The sequence below is a fragment of the Alosa alosa genome, chromosome 23 (assembly GCF_017589495.1).
Source record: "Alosa alosa isolate M-15738 ecotype Scorff River chromosome 23, AALO_Geno_1.1, whole genome shotgun sequence".
In the NCBI taxonomy this organism is placed as follows: Eukaryota; Metazoa; Chordata; class Actinopteri; order Clupeiformes; family Clupeidae; genus Alosa; species Alosa alosa.
The window spans coordinates 22,660,044-22,680,671 of record NC_063211.1 but is presented as its reverse complement, the minus strand read 5'-3'; the positions used below and the strand labels follow the sequence as shown (position 1 = coordinate 22,680,671).

The 20,628-nt window shown below is 43.2% G+C and overlaps 1 protein-coding gene across 2 annotated transcripts in view; it reads right to left on the bottom strand.

Annotated features, from left to right (window-relative positions):
* gpc6a (glypican 6a) overlaps window positions 1-20,628 on the bottom strand; it is a 125,701-nt gene that overhangs the window by 91,142 nt on the left and 13,931 nt on the right. For both annotated transcript variants that reach the window (XM_048235431.1, XM_048235432.1), the window contains exon 2: window positions 8,426-8,584. In XM_048235431.1, the coding sequence (XP_048091388.1) occupies window positions 8,426-8,584 (159 nt within the window). The remainder of the gene's footprint in view (window positions 1-8,425; window positions 8,585-20,628) is intronic.

Sequence of the window (20,628 nt, the reverse complement as noted above, 5' to 3'; positions counted from 1 at the left end):
TTAAAGCCAGTAGCAATGATCAGACATACAATGTGCAAAGTGCTGTGATATAAACCATATGGGTTCAAACCCAGGTCACCATCAGTAAGTATTAGAAGAAAAGAAAAAAGCAAAGCCGAGCTGGTGACCTGGGCGTTTCCAGGTGGACACGGAGGAAATAGGCTGCACGTAGCATTACATCCCATCCCAGCCGCGTGTCACAGGCTAAGCAGCTTTGTCTTAACCTCTCTGTTTGAGAGCCACTCTGGGCTCCACAGGAAGGGCACCACACACAGGTTTGTCAGGCCAATCCATCAAAAACGTTCCTTTTCCCCCTTTTCTTCGTTTTCTTTTTCAGCTGGGCATGGGGTGAAAAGGGGAGGCTGAGTTCTCACCATGCGGAGCGTGAAAGACTACTCTCTCACATGACCACAAGGTCATGTTTTCGACTCATAGCGCTGACATGTCATGTGTTTTCCATGGCAAAGCTAGCATGCAAGGGCAAGTTTATATTTTTTTCTCTGTTTTCTTTTTCCTTTTTTTTTGTAAAATGGCATCCATGTTTTGTTTTTTTGGTGAAAATAACTTCCCACTATGGTAACGTTCCATTCCCAGTCACATGGTTTCACCTAAAATATCATCTGTAGAATGAAATGGGCTGGTTTGGCTGCCCTAGATGCAAACTGTGTCAAAAGCCAGAGAAAACCTCAGTCAGTCAGCCTCAGTGTTAACATCTCCAACAGTAGTTTCTGAATGATCCTGTTTGCGCACATGGTGATTATACATGAAGGCAAATTATGAAATGTGGTGCAGTGCTATAATTAGAGAGCTGAAATACATAATAGTTTCAATTGTTCCAAAATCTCTATCAGGGAACACATAATCAGTGACAAGTAGGCTACGTACCCTCTAATATCTTCTCCTTCCATCAGTTCAATAAAACAGAACATGGATTGTGGCTTGACACGGTTCTTAAATTAATTTATTCACTATATCTGAAACAATATATAGAAGTTACATAGCTAAATCATGATGAAGGATAAATTATGTAGTGAACAAATGTGCATGTTTTTAAAGTGGACCAGGTCACTATTCTGTGTGTAAACTCAACCCCCTCTACTGTTTCCTCCTCACACACTAATAAGCTCAGGCTTAGTTTCCAGTACACACTGTGCCTCCAGTGAAATTTGGGGAGACTAAGCATTCCCTTTTAAGTTATTTCTAATTAATAAAACTCTAGTGCACAGTATTTTTCTCCCATCAAAATGTTTTTATATATAATGAATTTTCATTTAGACAAATAAAATAATAAAATAGCTATGACTATAAACTGCACTGCATTAACTTAACATAATTAGTTTATGCAGCTGGAATACTTAAGGAAATAATGTAATAATGAGTTTAGCCAGACATCCAGTGACCTCTAGTAACAGTAACACACACACACACACACACACACACACACACACACACACACACATTCCTTCCATACACACGATACACACACAAACCCACACACCTGTCACAAAGTTGGAGATTTATGTGTGCTATACTTATGAAGATAGATTAATTCAATTACCCGCACAGTGGCCATCACTTTCAGCAATGGCCCTGTGAGATCATGACCCAGCCTGGAGGTCCTCCAGCTATTGCTCTTGTCCCTGTAAGCAATGACTATACCTCCCTGCCTTACTGACTCATCCCAAGGGTGTACTGGGGCTGGGGTGGCCCTCTATTACCTGCTGTACCATTGGAATTGCGCCTTTGTGCTACCTGTGTGCTGCTAGGGCAGCCGTGGCCTACTGATTAGCACTTCGGACCTGTAACCGGAGGGTTGCCGGTTCGAACCCCGACCAGTAGGCACGGCTGAAGTGCCCTTGAGCAAGGCACCTAACCCCTCACTGCTCCCCGAGCGCCGCTGTTGATACAGGCAGCTCACTGTGCTTAGTGTGTGCTTCACCTCACTGTGTGTACACTGTGTGCTGTGTGTGTTTCACTAATTCACGGATTGGGATAAATGGCAAATAGAGACCAAATTTCCCTCACAGGATCAAAAGAGTATTTATACATACATACATACATACATACCTGAATGGGATATCCTTTTTATGCTCTTATGCTCTTGATACTTGATGCTTTTGTAAAGCATATGTCCAATACAGCAGTGGTACAGCAGTTTGGGGCAGGCCCCACTAGTGGGGAATTGAGACATGACAGGTAGGGCACAACTAACAGGTGGATATTTGTCTTTTTGATGCCTATCTTTATTAATGCCTCTCATTGTTGACAATAAATATCATACACTCAAAACCAAAAAGTCACAGACACACAAATAAAGTAGTTAAGGCCTACATACAAATTAAAATATCTAATTTATTAAAATATGTAATGTGGAATCATAGTGCAAACATAATGATTTAGAGTCGCTACCATTTTGTTGGGGCTAGTAGGCTAATTGTTTCCACTTGTTTTAGTAAACACCCCTTCGAAGTGGAGAAGGACAGACAAAGTCTGAGAACCACTGCAATGCAAAATGCAATGGTATTCTGGTAAGCAACATTATGCTTCCCCAGACGGTAGCATTTTAAGGATGGTCTCAAATGGAAATTCCGTTTTGGAAGCCATTCAAGTTGTATGGTGTTTAAATGACTTGGTCAAAATGCAAAGCAAATCATCTCTACTCATTCATATCCTACAGATATGTAAAACGTCATTTTTTGCAACATTTTTTTTAACCATAATGATGTTGGTTGTGTGCAATCCCTCTGGAATTCAGTGTTATGACTATTAGCATAATTATATCAAACTAAATCATGTCATTTATCAAATTATATTGTCCTTGTAAAGTTCAGTTAAAGTGGACATGCTGAAATATATGCCAGCATGCATGAAATTGAGGTATGAAATACAAGTCTCTTTCTGCAAAATGGTCATATTTTATCAAGGGGAAGAACAGGAAGGGGAGAGGGAGACAGATAGAGAGAGAAAGAGAGAGAGAGTGAAGATGGAGAGAGAAAGATGGAGAGAGAGAGGGAGAAGAAAATAGAGAGAGAGAAAAATGGACACAGGCAGAGAGAGTGAAAGGATCCCAGCTGCAGACTGAACAAACTCAATATCCAGGCATGGGGATTGAGAGCAAAGTGAATTACAGCACTGAGGATATTCCAGTGTCCCTAACCAAAAAAAGCAGCAGATGAAATAAATAAATGAAAAGAGATGAAATCAAATTGTTGTGGATCTCATATTCCCTCCTTCCCTCCCACCGTCCTGCAATCAGGTCCAGGGAGACCTTTGCCCAACTCCCAGACTTTCGCTCACTTGAAATTCCTCCGGTGTGGTATAGAGTTTGGCGTGAACATGGAGTCTGGGTCCATATGCAGGCATCCATCTTGATGTGATGGAATTACACAGAGAGGCAGGCTGTCCCCTGGCTGATGGATTCCGCCGCCAGCCATGGAGCGGAAGTGCTGGCCGAGCCCCACTCTCACCGGCCCTGCTGAGAATTCCCTTCCCCTCCTGACAGTCACTTTAGCTGACACAAGCCCATCACAACAACGCTTATTTATTCATGTCGGCTTCCAGGAACCATGCGTACGTGGACACAGTTCTGGTTTCTTTCTCTTTTTTCAGTTAATTTAGTTTTTTTTTTCCTCAAAAAGAAACACATCTGGCTTTTTTTCACAGACATCCTCAATGCTATGCTTGTGTACTGTAAAATTCTAATTCAATTAAACAGGAAAAAACATGAGATTGTATATGGTGCATTCTGGTACATCTGTGGTTGATTTTTTGAGGGATTAATAAATTACAACCAGTGAGCATGTCTCATTTAAAATTCATCATCATAGCCACCTTCATGTTGCAGGCTACCTACGAGCATGTGAATTAATGCATATCTCCAAAATTGGAATAATGAACATCAGTGTTGCGCGGTCTGCCCGAAATTAAGCGGTCACCCGCGGTTATGAGTCATAAACAAAATATTTTAATGATATTCGGGTCATTTGCGGGCGGGTCAGTTAAAATTAATTAAATATATATTTTCTACAAATAGGCCTTAAAATATCACGAGAAGGCTAGCTAGCATCAATACAGTAAAGTCAACAGTAAAGAAGCTGAAGACGTGAGTTAAAATAATAAAGACACCCCTTCAGGAAAAGTGATAGGCTATGGGAAATATTGGGAAAAGTTCTTAAAGAAGATGACAGTAGTACAAGTTTCTTGTACTATGGTATATGGTCTGTGTAGGCCTACTTCTTGCGAAGCCATTTAAGTATGACAGCCAAAACGCAGCCTACAGGAATAAATGTTATGGCACAGACTACACAGCCATATCTACCGGTATAGGTTCACGCATGTATAAAAGTTACCTTAGTTCGTTGTGTTTGTGACTTTAAACAGTGGATGTGCTTTAGTAAAGCTTTGTGCTTCATTCAGCATTACAGTTCTTACGCTAACGTTTTGACCAGCAATGTATCTCTCTTGCCTACCTTGCCTCACCATTTCTGTTTTCGAAAGAAAGATGTATGTCCATAGCCTTCAAATCTTATCTTAGTGTTCTAATCCTTGGTGGTTGCGTGCGTGCTTGCGCTCTTATTCTCATTCTCTGTCCTGCGCAAACATATGTCCTGCATGCCTACTGCGTGTAGTTCTAGGTACTGCATAAAGTTTAGCAAATAAATTAGTTTGTTTTACAGAAATGGCCTACTGTCACACTGTATGCAGGCTATAACCAAAAGCACACATTTTGTAAATAAGCGGGTCGGATCGCGGGTCGGGTATAATTTTGTCCTAATTAATATTCGCGGTCCGAGTTGCGGTCGGGTTGATTAAAATATCGGGCGACCGCGGGCCGCTTGTGACCAAACCCGCGCAACACTGATGAACATATAGTTTTACTTTATTTTTTCCATGTTTGTGTTATATTTCATTAACTAAAATCCTTTGGTTTCTCCAATCAGGTCAAATCCTGTCCCGACAAATTGGAGGAATATTCTTTACAAGCTCAAAAACAGTGTGTAAGTGGGACACATTTAATGAGGGCCTTGGAGATAATTTTTGATCTTATCATCTGCGAAGCACAGAATTGTGGGAAACTTTCCTTACTGTAACTTGTTGAAGCCATCCTGTGTGTGAGTAGAAATTCAATCTAGAGCCATCCTCAGAATATTTTTTGTTTGGGTGAAAAAGCGGCGTGCTATAGTATTCCCTGGGGTTAACAAGACTGGCATGGCGCACTGACCAGTTCCCCAGCTCTGCTGAGCCACAGCCTCCTACTCTGTGCTTCACAGATGCACAAAATCTATCTCTCATGCTTTCACTTACTCACTTGTTTTCTCAGTCTCTTTCCTCTTCTAGCTCCCCCTCTCATTCTCTCTCTCTCTTGCTCCCCATCTCTCTCTCTCTCTCTCATCTCTTCTTGTTAGTATGTGCATTTTCCTGGATGTGCATGTAGGAGGAACTATGTGGAGCCTTACACCGAACTTCCATAAAACAATCATCTCCTTTGGAGCCTTCAATTCCTGAACTTTCAAAGTGACTGCAGTTTCTCAGGCAACAGAGTTTTGGGTGGGAGCATGTGCATTTTTTAATGTTAAAACACCCGCTCGAATTTCTTTGATCATGTGCCATCACTCAACCTCATCGCTGCATGTCACCCCGAAACTCCCGGTGCAGGGAATCTTTGATGGAGCTGCGGGTTGGTTGTGACAGCAGGCAGGGGTTCATGCCCCAGTTATAAAACCTTCCCCTGAGGAAAATGAGAGGGGAAAAAAACATCTTCCTTTAAAACATGAACATGGTGTGGATGGGCGAGGAGCAGGGCGAGTGTGAGGAAACTGAGGTGTGTTGAAATTAGCAAACGCGTTCGCAACGAATGTTCACCACTGTCTGCAGAACTTCTCAACAGTGCACGGCCAACTACACATTTCCTTGACTGAAACCAACGATGTTCAACTTTAATCCTTTAGATTACAAATATGTCAGTTAAATGTTTATGATGAGGATTTGAGTACTTGTCAACTGACGCTGTACAGCTGATACTAAGTAAGCTTCAGCATCAGTTGCACTATGACCAGGAAAGAATGCCGGTTGCTGACTCCAGAAATACATAAAACCATGAAATGTAATAAAAATCACTTCACTGTAAGTAATGCACTTGGCTTCCATAATCTACCAGGGCAGGGCAAGGATAAAACTCTCTCATCTCCGCTGGTAAGTTTGAAACATAAAGTATCAAGCTGCTTTGCGGCTTACACTATTTTCCATTTTCTGTGACCCGCAGGGCAGTGTGCTCCAAGGAAAGTGCCCATATTTGTCTAATCCCGCAGATGTAAATGACGTATCGGCATTGCTCAAAACAGGTCAGCACCGGCTACCGTATGGACTCTGGTTGAGAGAGCACGACTAAATGTTCAGACTACTCAGCAATCCAGAGGGAAATGTTTTTTTTTTTTTTTCCTTTTTGCAATAGCTGGCAATAGCTTATGCAGCGCTGGGTCAACCCGCACGTCCATTACATTAGACTTTGCACAAGTGCATCACCACACAAACAAGACACATGATGAGAAAAAATAGGTTCCCTTTGGTACACTGAGGGGGCTTGGATTAAACTTAAAGATCCCCTGAACTGCAATAGGGATTACTCAATAAAACATCACAAAATAAAGTTTGCCCCCAGCATCAAAGCAGTAATCAAGAAGTAGGAGTTAAAGACCTCTAAATAGGTCCCCACAAACATCAGGTCCCTATAAATAGGTAAAGGACAAAAAGGAGGGCATGTAAAATGGATGTGGGATGGAGGGAAGGATTCAAAGCCCCATGAGGTGGAGTGGGGGGGGGGGAGGGGGAGAGATGGAGAAGAGAGCGAGCGAGGGAGAGCACCATGCCAACAGAGACGAGATGTGATGCTCAACGGCCTGGCAAAGTGGGCGGCCATGGAAGATTGAACAAAGCTGAGGAGTGAGAACAGCCTACCCACGCTTGGGCGCTACGGCGAGAGAGAGAGAGGGAGAGAGAGAGAGAGCAAGCAATGGGGAAGATGCATTCATCTGCTCAAAAGCAGGCTACTTAGCGTGGCTCTTTAGCTGTGAGTGAGTCTAATTGCTAGCATGATGCAAGGGGCAGAAGCCCTGCACTGCTAGCATCTCTATCACTGCTGTTTGAGAGAGTGGGACTAGATGGTGGACAGCTGAGGATTGGCTGAAATCGATATGCTAAGCCAGAGGCACATGGAGGATGGAGCTGCTAGGTGCGCACACACACTGTAGCGTTTAGATAATAGTGATAAATAAAGATAGACGGACATAGTTGCCCCAAAGTCAGATACAGGAAGTAGATTTGAAAGAAGTTGAGAAGTTGACTGGGAATTTCTGCTCAAGCAGAATGGGTGGACTAGCTACTGAGTCTAGCTGACATACAAGGCTATTTGATTTAATGTGACACAGTGACTTTAATAGAAAAAGTCAGAGCGGTCTAAATATTTGATTTGCTTGATTAATAAGGAATAGCTCTTGAGGTCAACTTGAATGATAACCAATGTTTGTGTAGTTTTGGTAGAAAATACCCCCTTTATAAAAGCTGATACCCACGAAGGGTCATAATAGAAGGCAGCTGAAGGCTAACAAACCATACATTTTCTAGCTCGGGATAATTACGGATGGAGTCTGTTATTGATTTTTTATTGCAGCCCAAAAACGGAGCTCCCCACAGCCGACTCCGGAGGAGAGAGCCCGAGATCCCCACATCATATCCATAATCAAAAAGCCGTAATTACATATCCCAGAGTTCTGATTTATTAATGTCTCTCATCTGGCATTAGTGGCACATCCTCCCCATTAGCAGGGGCCCCTTTCTCGCTGTTCCCTGCAGTGGACTGAAACAGCCACTTACATCACTGCCATTCTCGGCAGCTGCCTGTTGGACATGCTAATAAGGCAAGAGCGTCGAACACCAGCCGAGCATTTTAATAACTTTTCTGCTTTATTACGCCACACAAGGAAAATATACTCTTCAGACAAAGACGCAATAAAGTGCTGGGCTAACACAAGCAGTATTAAGCAATATCATGCCAAAACGGACAAAAATAATGATGAAATCTTGTCACTTTTCTAAAGCACTTTGCTGTTTTGGCTGTGCTCGTGTACAGGTCCTGAATGTATGCAAGTTCAGGGAACATTGCTAAACTGAAAGTGGGCGGTTTTTTAGTACTGCAGAGAATGAAGCCAGCCTGGTGTAACAGATCCAGAGACCATGTTTGGAATTGTTTGAGAACAACATTTACAGGCTTTTTCGTTCTATTATTTCCTGGTTGACATAAACCTGAACATAGGCTAATACAGCAACAAGCTTTAAACAAGACAGGAATATATCCAAAATCTTCAGCATAAGCCTGGCCTTAAAGCACTGTTCAGAGCAAAAACTCAAAAAACACCCCAGTCAGACCTACCGTCAAACTTTTTATGCCGACTGGTGAATGTGGTTCGCAAGTTCTGGCTCATCTCCTCCACTAGGTTCTCAAACTCCAGCTTGCTCTGCTGGCCAAGTGAGTCCTCCATTTCTGACGTACAGCAGGTGTAACCTTGGGAACACACGCGCAGATGTTCACCTGTGAAACAAAGGAAAGGCAGGCAGACAAGACCGTGAAAGAAGGAGAGAGAGAGAGAGAGGGATAAACAAAAAAGTTGAAACCACGGGGTCTGGGGGTGGGTTCTGGGGGTGCTCCCCCACGAAGAAGTGAAGCCATCAAACAGAAAGAGTCGCTGTTTGATCAGGCAGCTTCTGCGGTTTTGGATTCCCACACCAGACTGCCTAATGCAGGATCACACACCAGATCAAATGGTAAAGTTACTTGCACTGAGAGAGCACCAGTGAACTTAATCGGCCTCACTACCGCACAGCACCCACACTAACTAGTGTGAGACTTTACATTTGGCTTACACACTAAATTGAATTGAATTCTTCTGACTTTTTTAAAAGCACAAAGCAAAAACACATTTACGGCAACTGAAAAGTTATGATACACACCTTCATGTCAGGTTATGAAAAGGACATTCTGACATTCCCACTTTACCTAATTGGGCAAATATGAGGAATAATGGACAAAAAAAGGTAATAAAGAAAAAAAAATAAATAAATAAATAAATAAATAAATGAAAATCCATCTTCAGATCCTCTCTCTCTCCCCATCTCTCTCTCTCTCTCTCTCTCTTTCTCTCCCCTGCTCTTCCAAAGCAAAGCAGCCAAAGTCTGGCTTTGCAATGGACTGTTCATTGCATTTCCTCTCCCAGCTTGTGGTGATTAAGTGCCCTGTCACACTGAATACTGCAGTGGCACCTTCCTGGGCGCCGCGTAGGCAGTGCTGGCACATCTGGAGCCGTGGATGCCTTAATGTATGGCAGACAGGTCTCCTGGCTAATGATGGGGAGAGTTTAAATTACCTTCAGCTTGGCCATGAAATCCTTAACTGACAGAGAGCGCCCTGGGGGGTGGTGGTATGTGTGTGTGCGTGTGTGTGTGTGTGTGTGTGTGTGTGTGTGTGTGTGTGTGCATGTGAATGTGTGTGTGTGTGTGTGTGTGTGTGTGTGTGTGTGTGTGTGTGCATGTATGTGTGTGTGTGTGTGTGTGTGTGTGTGTGTGTGGAGGGGAGGGGGGGTTGTTGGTCGTAGAGGGAAAAGGAGCAAAAACGAGCCTAACTTTTGACGATGTCATCTACTCCTGGACTCAGGCCGGGAGAGGCGTGAGAAATTCTCAAATTTCTCTGATGCGGCAAAGGGTAATGTGTATTGGATTCGGCTTGAGACATAAAGTGAGTCTGGACGTGCGTGTGTGTGTGGTGTGTGTTTATGTGTCTGTAGGGAGATGGGGAGAGAGAGAGAGAGAGAGAGACGTAGGACCTATTTTTGCACATACAGCTAATAACACCCATCAACAGCTCCTAAGTGCAAACACGGCTCCCCGGGGGCGTGGGCCCTGGATGCTGCTGTGTCTGTGGCAACCGAAGCCCCCTCGGACTGCAAATGGACTACTGGGTATTGCATAAGGCGCGCCAGGCGCACTGGGATCAACTGCTGAAGAACAACCCTCAGGTTTTGCAAGTAGGCTTCTCACTGCATTACATTTTTTGACTGACTAGTGTGATTGCATGATTTAAAAACGCACATGCCACTGCATTTTAACCACTACTGTTCCCCCTGAGAGAAAGTTATGACTTTCTTGCAAACATAAAATATATGCCCAGTATGGTAAAAAAAAAATCTCACACCTGAATGAGAAAGAGAGAATTTAATTTCACTTGTCAGAAATTCTGAGCACTCATGACTACCACAGGTAAGGTAAGTACGATCTAAAAGCAGCAAATGTAACAAGATACATTTGGAAAAAAACAGTGAAACTTAGATACGATAAAGAGTGAAACAATTATTCAGCCTCTTTTAGAAAATGTCATGGCCAACCTGAAGGGTGAAGCACTTAGATCTGTGGCATAACCACATTAAAGTAGTCTAACCATCCATAAACATGAAAGAGATTCATACTAAAGTTATCTGAAAGACCTTGTTGAATGATATGTGAGCTGTGTAGCTGTGTAAAGTTCACTCACTATGGAGGATGAGCATATTCACAGCTGGCCTAAATGTGGTTCCATCCTTTTTGTCACACATATGTAGCAAATTTGAGCATGCAAGTGTTCAATCTATATCTGTTTAAATGGCGGGGGGGGGGTTATTATATGCCATCTTGTTCGGGCAGCTGCTTCATATTTTGATCTGTTCCACCACAGATGTTGCAAGACACTGCTCTATAAATTCCTTATTACCGAATGCCTGATCATACACCGTAAATGTACATAATTATAGAGGGCGCGATAATTGAAGACAAATTGTAATCGGTGAATTTTCCAGTGATGCGTGCTGGCATCTGTTCACATGCATTTTAATCAAAGAGGACGTCAGCACCAGAAAAAAAAAAACGAACAAAAAAATCCAAAACAAGATCGCAACAAATAAATAAAACAACAAAACAAAAGCTTTTGTGGCACTTCCGAGGAAAGAGATGACCGCACGTCAACATTTCTATCTCGTACGTTTCTTTCCTCTCTGCTCTAAACAGATGTGCTGAATCGTTACGGGTCATTATCTTGCTGATCCTGAACACGGCGGAGAGGCGCGGAGTGCATCGTAATTAGGTGGGATCTGCTGACTGCGAAGCATCGCTCCCGCTCGCTGCACACCCAAATCCCGATGAAAGATGGCAAGACAAAGCTCATTTAACTCAGCCTGACATCAGGCAGAGAGAGGGCAGCTCCTTTGTGGAAGTTCACAAAGTTCCCCGGATGGTTGATATCATCATTTTTCTTTTTCCTTTTTTGTTTTTATAGGCTCTGGGTGGAGTTGAAACTTCCACACAGGACTAATCAAGTTGGTTCTTTTTTTGGCATCGCAAATAGTGCTGGGGAAACTATACTGTTTAGTCTCCTGACAAGTTATCTAAAGAAAGTCAAAAATCCAAAAAGAAAAAAGCTTAATGTGACGCAAGTCTGAAAAAATAGGCAACCAACACTCTGGTGCATCAGAGCACCCCAGCATACAAATCTACCATATATATAACAATACCAGCAAAGACAAATCTACCATATATATAACAATACCAGCAAAGGCAGTACTGCAGTTGCTATCAGTGTCATCTCTCAATAAATCATCACACACTCAAATTTATGTTTATTTAGAGAAGGCTCTGCTGTGCTTACAAATGATTGCATCATTGGATTAGAAAATGTATGTCTGTATTGATATTTAACAAGTGTGAAAAAATCTCCATGTGATTCTATTGATCTTCTTCCATGGGACATCCACCCACATTTCCAAACCCAACAAAATCCTCTTAATTATTGTAAATCTGGGAAGAGACTCATTTCAAATCTGTTTTAGCTTAACTAAAAAACTTGCAAGCTGAACCAGTAGGCCTACTTTGTATTTGTATTTTAAACATATGTGTCTGAATGCATTTGATCAAAAAACACATATAGATTCTAAAATCCATTGCAAAAAAACATGATGCACTGTGGGTGTGTGCCTCATCTGCCAGACATGCATCACTGTGGCACAGTCAGAATGATTGAAACTATCTTAAGCATCCTGGCCCCTGATGGCTGCCTGCTGCTAGCCTGTCACTTGAGGACAGATAACTGTGGCTCAGAAATGGTGAGCTGTCGACTGACAGATGTTTCTGACAAGGGTCTCAGGGTTGGAGGCTGTCAGTCATGGAAGCGGTGTCAGCTTGACGTCCAGAACAAGCCCTTTTGATTAAGAGTCAACATAACTCAAGTTTAATGCATGCCTTCACTATACTGCAATACGCCTTTGGTTAGACAAAAAACAATAACCCTTTATGCTTGTTACGTAAATGGAAGTTATTCTTGTCACGTTATGTAGAAATACTGAAATGTGCCATTTGAAGAAAGAAAGAAGGAAAGACAGGCAGAAAGAAATGTATGCTTTTTAGAAAAATGGCAGTGAACAACATAAAATTGCCTTTGAAGAGGATAAACTGTAGTCATACTGTGAGTAATAACCGATTATATCCCACAATGGTTTCTTGATTCAACACCTCTTGTCTTGCCAGCATCTGTGAATCAAAGTTCTGCTATTTTTTCCACTATGGGTTCTAATTCGTAAAATACGCCATGCAGTGTGGTAATACCTTCCCACACAAACTAATGCTAATTTAATCACCAGGCAAAAAACATTTTGCTTATTTAATGCCACACCACACCACGCTAAACATCAGTGGGTCAGTGCACATAAGAAAGTTTTTAGCAAGTCAATTCCTTTTAAGTCACACCATTTCCTTGAAACTTCTACATATCATAGACAGCAAAGTCTCAAATAAAGTCAACCTCCATCTGTTGTTCTTCTACATGCTACAAATTACTCAATCATGTTTTATTGTTTTTTGGCTTCATTGCTGTTCTGTGCAGTGTATCAATAATTTAGCAAATATTAGTATTACAGCCAATTGTCACTGTGTGGTTCCTGCAACATGGTAAACGTATATAGTGTGCATTGCAAATTCAACTTAGTAGGCCTATCCTATGTGTCTAAATACAGGTCACTCTACAAGGCACCAGAGTTCCACTCATTTCAATCTCCCACAAAATACCAGGGTTTAGTCAATTAAACATGTACCAACAGGGTGAAACTGACTGGTTAACAGGACTCAACATCTGACAATGTCTTCCTTTATCTAATGTCACAAAAAAGGACACTGAGAAACAACGGGCGACTTAAAACTTTCCCTGTCACTAATCAGAGTGTCCTAAGATGCCGGGCAGACAGACTGGGGGCTTAATCGAGCTACTGTTCATCACACCCTGGCCTGGATTACACAGTCTGGCATCATTCAAACCCGGAAGACCACATAAGCGCACTAGAGACAAAACGCCAAACAAAGGTGATTACGAAGACAGAGGAGTCTTTTGTTTTTCTTGGAGCGATATTTCATTGTTTAAATCCGTCTGAGTCTCTATATGAGAGTCTGGTCTTTGGCCAACAATAATTAGCGCGTGGGTAATGAGCTCTTGATTGTGGTGAGAACCAAATTTACTTTCATTAAACGTTGTCTAATGAAAAATAATACTGACAGTACTAAGGCCTTGAACAATGAGAAAGTGGTTGCTTTCCGATACTCATAAAACAGGAGAGCCAATGATATGTTGTGGCTTAGCATTACTCTTCAAACTGTCAATCTTCATTTTCATGGAATATAATACTGTAAACCATAAACAAACCTACGCTTGAAACTCTATTAGTAATAAGACATTGAAATGGATGTAGAGTTTGGCTCATGTGTAACCTTTTGCTAGTTAAGCTCAAAGTTAATGTGTTAAAAATTACAAATATGTATGTATAACATTGTTCGACACTTTATTGACTTGATCTGTAATTGGTCAGTAAAGTAAGGTAATACCTCCACTGGTGATGGGAAGAATGAAGTGTAAACCGCAGAGGTCATGGAGAGGTCATAGAGGCTGGGGTGTTCTTGTTAGGACACTGAACAAAAGGCAGCATGAAAGCAAGCCTGACACATTCCAGCTTTTTTGAATGCCAATCACAAAGAAAGCGCAGGACACCAAACATCATCTTTTTGATCTTGTAGACTAAGGCACGACATGGTGTCTGAATTATGACAGCTATTCTGTGCAAAGAAAACAAAAAAGAAAAAACTTCACAATCAAGACTACGTAATTTGAACTTTTTTTTTTTTTAATATTTCAAATTGCCCGTTCATGCATTATGTTTTATCATCAAGTCCTTCTTTTGAACCCTTGAAAGGCCGGGAATCCAAGATATGTGTGAACACAAATCATTAGGCAGATCATTAAGCAGAGGCTTGCAGGAGGAGTCGGAGGCCGCCATGGGAGGCTGGCGTGCCCACTGCACTCATCCATGCCAGCGAAAACTTGAAGCAACTCTCCATGGTATTCATTAGTCTACCTGGCCACAAGGGCTTACCGCATATGGCCACAGACATATGGTGTCCCCAGGACCCTGGTGGCAAAGTTTGAAAAGTGTCTCTGCCAAGCTGTCCGCCCGCGAAAAGGAAGGAAAGCACAAGACAGGAAATGCTCTACTTTACTGTCACACAGCTTGAGTGAGCGCTTATTTGATTGTCAAATCTGGCTCGGAAAACAGAGCCACAGGGAAAGAAAAAAGTGTGTGTGTGTGTGCGTGATGTTTTTGTTTTTTTCCTTCTGACACAAGCTCTCTGATGTGCCTTTGTTTTCTAATAAATTCATTTAGCCCAACTGTTGTTCACTGCCTCGCTGCTGTTTGTGGAGACCTTTTGTCACGAGCCACATAGAAAGTAATTTATCACACAGTGATACTCTGCAGGGAATTAGGGGCAGCATCGTCTGGAGCCCATCATGCAACCGCAGGACGTTTTATTTTTCTGACGTCGGTGGTAGTGGGGGGGATTGGTATCCAGTTGGGGTAACCTCAGTCTTCTTCTAATTCCATGACTAATCAACTGCCAGGCACCCCCCCACACACACACACACCACCTCCTCCACCATCCTCTGCACGACTGGTGTTTTCACACCGCAGAGGGGGCCACGCTCGATATCCTGGCAAGCTCCATGCAGCACGAATAAACCTCGCCCGCATCGATCTGCCATCAGATACGCCTTCATCAAAAACTATCCCCCCCCCCCCCCACCTACGGAACATCGCCTCACTGAGCAACTACGCACAGCGGTATAGTGCAAAGGGCTGGAGGGATCAGTGGGTATTGACACACACCACCCACCCACCCACCCATCTCCAACATGTGGCTCATTCACCTGTGCAGATATTACTGTCAGGTCCTCATAACCCCCCCCCAACACACACACACACACACACACATACACACACACTCTTGACATGCCTCGTTTATCTGATTAGTATTTAGGAGAGGCACAGAGGGAGAAGTGGTGGGCTGGACCGGGGTCCGCGTGCCGCCTCCGCCTCCCGCCTCCGCCTCCACGCCCGCTCCTGCTCCCTTTGTCTTGGCCCGTTTGATCTGGCTAACTGCGGTGGCCTTAGGAGGATTGCCACTGAGCTCGGCGCCTGACGGAGCTCACGTCTCTCTCTCTGCCTTTCATTACCGCGCTACAGCACTAACGGCACGAGATCTCCGCTGAGCAGTTTCCACGTTAGATGTAGGCATGAAAAGGAAGCGTGTGAGGATGTGTCTGTGAGGGCTGGTCAATAATGGATAATGATATGCTCGACTCAGGTGCGATGCATGATCTGCATCTTACACAGAGAACAAATACAACCCAGGTATCAGTCCTCTGACTCATACAGTGAACACAAAATTGACTATTTCCTCCTTTCCCTTTAGATATTCTGTGGGTGGCATTAGTAGAACCCCACTGACCAAGTCTTTGCACAGTGGCAGGCGGAGCATAGCTGAAGAACAGACACACAAGTGTCCACTGACTAGATTAAAGTTTACAAGGGGGATCGAGGGACTGGCTAGAGGCGCCATCTCATCTTCAAAGTTGACGGCACAGTTGTGGCTCCAGTCAACGGACGCGGCTAAATCCCATAAGCCTTCCAGCAGACACTTCATCCTTGTCAATTAAACTTTAAGCACTTTGTTGTTAACGGTTCGTACAGTGTTTGCTTTCTTCCAATCTCTGCTCCCATCAACTGTGTAGCGTGTGCCAAGTGCAATAAGACCATCTATAACCATCATGCAGAACTTATTGTAATGTGTACAGGGACATGAAGGACAGTCATTGATACTAATGTGTGTGTGTGTGTGTGTGTGTGTGTGTATTTTTTTTTTGTTGAATTCCGCATGTATGTGTGAAGGACAAAAAAGATCTTCTAAGAACCTCCTTGCCATATGGCCATTCGCCCCATTCCCCATAACGCCCTCTTTCAACATTATCCACTGGGACCCAGAGACCCAAATTGAATCTCTCCAAACAAGACGTGGCGTGCAATTCCCACACCAAATGCCACCATATGCCACCACAGCCAGGGCCCTGATGAAGCCGTCCCCAACTTTTTTAAAGAACTTTCGGTTTTGACATGTCCACAGATTGGCAGGGGCCGTACTATGGCCAAAGACCTGTTATCTACCACAACCCTAGTGCTGTGGAGACTATGTTGATATTCACTGATACATGTTTATTTTTAATAGTAGAAATAAAGTGATGAATATGACACTTTTCTATAAATCTGTCATCCATGTCTTCATATTACAAAGCCTTGTCAAGTAGCATTACCCTTTGAAATCATTCATCATAATAATCATGATTAAAACGTGCACTTTTAAGACAATGGCACATTGTGCATGGTCCACTGATTCGTAAGACCGCTTTTTAACAATGGCTTCAAACACTTCATTGGACATTTACTGCCTACCCACAGTGCATCTGACATGACACATGTTCTATGGAACTCCAGAGCTTGTTTCCCTCTCAGCTCCACCAGTGCTATAACGTCTATTTAATGTCCATTAACATTCCTGTGAACATTTTAACAGTTCCCTGGTCAAATACCCAGAAACACTAATGAGACGTCACAGTCCACTTGCAGGTTGGAGGCCCTTCTGGTAAATGTCAGTGAGACCCCATTGGTTCAAAACCTCATCAGGCCACACAGGCTATATTGGCAATGATGCATGCAGGCCATTAATATGCACTCCAGAATCACACGCGTGGAGCTCCGCACTCAAGACCCTCACTCGCCTGGCCGCCAGCTCAGACGGAGAGCTCACGCTGACAGTCATGTAATGCCCACTCAACCTAACATCCTGTGAGGAGAGGAAGATGTGTCTCATAAAATGCACCAGATAGACAAGAAAGAGACTGTGTGTGTGTGCTGTGGTGTGTGTGTGTGTGTGTGTGTGTGTGTGTGTGTGTGTGTGTGCGTGTGTGTGTGTTTGTGTGTGTGTGAGTGAGGGAAAGAGAGAGAGAAAGAGAGAGAGAGAGAACGATGAGAATGAGTTGGTGGAAGAGAGAAAAACAGAGTGAGAGTGTAAGAGAGACAGCAAGCGCCTGAGTACCCCTCATTAAAAGAGAAAAAAAAAGCAGAGTGCGAGTTGGAAGTGGGAGAAGTGGATGAGCTCCATCCAACTCCACAGATGCTAACTGGAGCATGGCACATCTATACAGGTAGCAGCTGGTGGCTGGGCCTGGCCCAAGAGGAAGGCCCTGAGGGGGCCAGTGATCCTCTCCATTTGAGGCCCACTGTAGTAGCAGCCCTGCCTGCCAAACGGGGCGGATCGCTGGTAGCACTCCACCGCCTGCCACCGTGCAGAGGACATGCTATCGCCTCCCCAGCCCACTGAAGACTCATGCATGTGCACTGGTTCCAAATGTTTGAAGGGGGGGGATCGATTCAGTCGATTCCAAATGAGAGAGACGGTTTTGGCTTATTGCGGAAGGACAGAATATATACATTTCCTGTGATACAAACATGAAATGTGTCTCAGAGACAGAGTAAAATGTTTCTTTGCAAGAAGTAAAAAAAAAAATCCTTTTGGCCACAGGGGATGTGTGCACTAGAATTCAGGCAAGCAGTATATTAACATTCTCAAGGCTAACCAAAACTGTCAGGGCCAACTGTAGTTCACATCAGGTCAAAACAAAAAGTCAACAGCAATAAAAAAAATCCATCTATGACTCACAATCACCCATAATTCTCTCTTCATGAGGGAAGATACCAGAAACTCCCACCCCAAACTATCAGTAAACATTAGACCCCTGTGTCAACTCGTGAGTTATGCAAGGTTTCTTCCCCAACAAATTCACCAAACCTACCCTGCTACTCCACCGTGACACCTTCAGTACGGCTGTGTACGCTCCAAAAAGGTGCTGTGAATTAAGTATGCAATGTGTTGAAACATCCACTCCTCTCTGCCACCATAACAGATCATTTTCTGCTCCACTAGGGCCAGGAAACAATGTCATTGTTTAAATATTAGTGCAATTCCCTGTGCCTTAAACGAGAAAGGGAAGCAACATTATTCAGACCATCCACACTATGGCACATACCTATCTCTCTCTCTTTATCTCTTTCTCTTTCTCTCTCTCTCTCTCTCTCTCTCTCTCTCTCTCTCTCTCTGAGGGCTTCACAGATGTAATGGTGTGTGAATTTGCCATATGAGGTGAGGAGTGGGAAATGTGCTTGGAAGTCATGGACAATGGACTATTTTCAAACACCACCACCCCCCACCACCACTACCACCACCACCACCACTTTCAACTCTAGTTTGTGTGAATGTGTAAGAAATTGGAATTTATAGATGAATGTATTTATCTCTTGGTTGAGACTTGTCTTTAATATAGATTTACATATTATATATTTAATATGTAGAATGGAACCGCATACTACAGCTAATTTCTGAAGGGAGCAGAGACTGTTGCATTGAGTCTCTTTAATATGGCCTTGTGGAAGGCTTTCTGACTATGCAGCAAAAATAATAGCTATATTAAATTCAGAACTCCCTTCTATATGCCTCATTTGTCTCATACAAAGACATTCACAAAACACATTTATGAGTCAAATCTACATCTCTGTCCTTTGTTTTATTTGCACACCAAAAACCTTTTTAATCTTAATCTCAAGAGGATGTACAAGATAAAACATATGGCAACGCGCAATGCATCCATTTCACTATTATGGGAGAGATATAATGTCGCCTTAGCACTTCCAGCTAAGCCGTTTAAGATTCTAGGGGAGAAAGGCTGCCCTCTTTGTCAGAACTAAATGTGTGAAAATCTTTTCAATCGAAAGCTAAAGATTAATCCACTTCCTCATTTCCCCTGGACATTGTTAAATTATAAGACATCTTCTTCATTGTTCACATTAAAACAAACAGAAAGTCCCGAACACGATCAAATCCCCCGGTCATCTGTGAAATATGCCAACAATTAAGAGCAGAAAACGTATCAACTTCCCTCCAAACTAACAAATTACCGAAAGAAAATCACATTGTCACTCTCCCTCCCATCACAAGGCCTCATTAGAGGAGGAAGCCATGGAGGAGAAGTGGAAATAACTTCTGGTGTGTGCATGAACAAGTTCCAATGTTACCATGGCAGCCATGCCATCATTTATTTGTTTTGCTAAGGAAGTATTTACTGATTACCTCCCCCTGGGTGCAGCTTATGCCAGAACCAATCCACCATGTAATGATTTCTGTGCGTAAACAACAATAAAAAGAGTCTCCCGTGTGATTGTTTTTATTTGTGCTCCTGACACCTAAGTGTTGTTTGCGGGTGTCTAGATACTTTCTTTTCTGCTCTTTATGTGCCATGCATGGCAGCCATCACACGCATCATGTGTCTCACGTATGTGTGCTTGCACTTGGGGTGGGGGGGGGGGGGGCGCTTTGATATGGCTGTCCCCACAGGATGCGATAAAGTACGAAGAAGAAAGGTTGGAGAGACAAAGACAAAGATCCAAAGCTCCATCTGATGTGCCTGTACAGCTGCCAGTAGGTCCACTTTGCCTCCCTCAAACAGCACATCGTCTAGTTGAAAGCACTGTTTGAATTTGATCTCTGCCGTTAATGTAATTTAGAGTGTGCTTTTGCATGGGCCACGTTACATCACGCAAGGGGAGCGTTCAAACACGAGATCGGTGTCTCTACGGTGTAATACAGATCAACGGCACTTCCTGTTGTTCTGAGAGATCAGTGGACCTATTTAATACCAAAACATTTTGTTCTTTCGGTCATGCCTATTCACATCACTCAAAGAGCATGACTGCTTTTGGATGTTATTTGTACAATGTTCATGCTCAGTCCATTTAAGCTTTATTTATTTTCACCAGGTTTTTTATTACAGTTCCCCTTCTCTGTTAGATCAGATAAACACTGGCCACAGCATCAACATTCTTACCCATTTCACACACACACACACACACACACACACATACACGCATGCACGCACAGAGCACAGCCTTTCCCAGCCATAATCCCTAACGCAAAAGTTCAGATGGATTATACACTCATCCAGCCGGCTCTCCTATCACACGCGCTTGTCACTCTCTCTCTTTCTCTCTCTCTCTCTCTCTCTCTCTCTCTCTCTCTCTCTCTGCCTCTCTCTCTCTCTCTCTCTGACCCTTTACTCGTTTCCCCCCCACATCC